The sequence below is a fragment of the Impatiens glandulifera genome, chromosome 6, assembly GCF_907164915.1.
Source record: "Impatiens glandulifera chromosome 6, dImpGla2.1, whole genome shotgun sequence".
NCBI lineage: Eukaryota > Viridiplantae > Streptophyta > Magnoliopsida > Ericales > Balsaminaceae > Impatiens > Impatiens glandulifera.
The window spans coordinates 26,503,924-26,505,428 of record NC_061867.1 but is presented as its reverse complement, the minus strand read 5'-3'; the positions used below and the strand labels follow the sequence as shown (position 1 = coordinate 26,505,428).

The window sequence follows — 1,505 nt, the reverse complement described above, 5'->3', positions numbered from 1 at the left end:
AATAATAATAATAATAACATAAAATACCAAAAAAAAAAAAATTCATAATTATAAAATCAATTACATAAATTCATTTATTTAAATAATTAACCTTCTTTTCAAATTAAAAATATAAATTACTTTTTTATTTACATAAAATCTAATATAAATTATCAAATAATTTATAAATTCATAAAATCTTTAATTCATAACTTTTAAAATTATAATGGTAATTTTAAAATTAAAATTCAGATTTTAATTGATTTGAACTAGTTAATAATAATAAATAAAAATGAAGAGTGTTTAAAGAATTAGATTTAATTTTTTTTAATCAAGTGATAAACAAATATAACAACATATCACTTCATCTTAAAGAAAAATATAGGTTACTGCTAGGGGTGAAAAACCTTATTAATAAAAGTTGCATTATTTTTAAAAAAAAATAAGGAAATAAATAATTTAGTTTCTTATGATAAACTTAAAAAGAAAGAGAAATGAAAAATTGTAAAATCTGAGCAATTCAGAACCAAAGTTATTTACAAATCCATAATCCATAAGAATTTAATTAATTCAAAGCAGAAAATCCGCCGACTTTAAGCATCTGCTTAAACTCATAGAAACTAACCCTACCGTCGCCGTCACCGTCCACCTTACTAATCATAGTCCGGCAGTCTTCAGCGGCGCGACCCTGTTTAATTCCCAATGAACCCATCACCGACCAGAGTTCATCCACACTGATGAACCCATCGCCGTTTAAATCGAATACATCAAATGCCTCACGAACAAGGTCGGTTTCCTCTCCCCCATCATGATAATCTCCTACGATGGATCCATAAAGCTCCGTGAATTCTGTAAAACCGATACAACCATCTCCGTCGGAATCAACATCCTCGATCACTCGTTTCAGATCAGAAGCAGAGATGAAAATACCCAGATTTTCTAACGATTCTTTGAGTTCATCCTTGGTGATCAGGCCATCGCCGTCGTGATCGAACATCAGGAAGGAGCGGCGGAGCCCGTGGGAATCTGGCTGTTGGGTATTCTGCGGCGGAGACAGCTGAATGGATGTTGTTGTTTGGAGTTTGCTGTACCAAGAACAGGGGAAGTAAAGTTTATATTTTGAGGGAATCAAATGGAATAAGATTGTTTTGAGGATATTATATAGAGAGACGAGATTTAAGAATAGGGTTGCCATTGTATAGTTTTGTTTTGTTTTTCAACTTCAAATAGAAATAGAATTTGTTGGGGGAGAAATTAGTGTTAGTATTTGTAGGGAAGAGAGAAAGAGAAAGAGAATGAGGCGTTTCTTCTTTCAATTGACGCGTTTTCTTTTATAATTTCTTTGTTGTTTGGTATGTATGTGATGTCTACTTTTCATTTTATTACGTTCCCATTTAGTTGCCTACTTTTATGGAAGTTATAATCTAACCAAACACTTTCATTTAAGAAAAAGAAAAAATATATTTTTGATATAATCTAAAACGTTTTGAGAGTTAGAATTAAATCAGATATTTTTCATCTCAAAC

The 1,505-nt window shown here is 30.7% G+C and overlaps 1 protein-coding gene across 1 annotated transcript; it reads right to left on the bottom strand.

The window, feature by feature from the left end:
* Positions 1-544: 544 nt before the first annotated feature.
* LOC124943425 (calmodulin-like protein 3) lies at positions 545-1,174 on the bottom strand. Its single transcript, XM_047483930.1, has one exon. The coding sequence runs from the start codon at positions 1,172-1,174 to the stop codon at positions 545-547; it is 630 nt and encodes a 209-aa protein (XP_047339886.1).
* Between the last annotated feature and the right edge of the window lie 331 nt (positions 1,175-1,505).

Excerpts from the sequence above, each read along its gene's own strand:
- LOC124943425 (XM_047483930.1), bottom strand. The coding sequence starts at position 1,174 with ATGGCAACCCTATTCTTAAATCTCGTCTCTCTATATAATATCCTCAAA.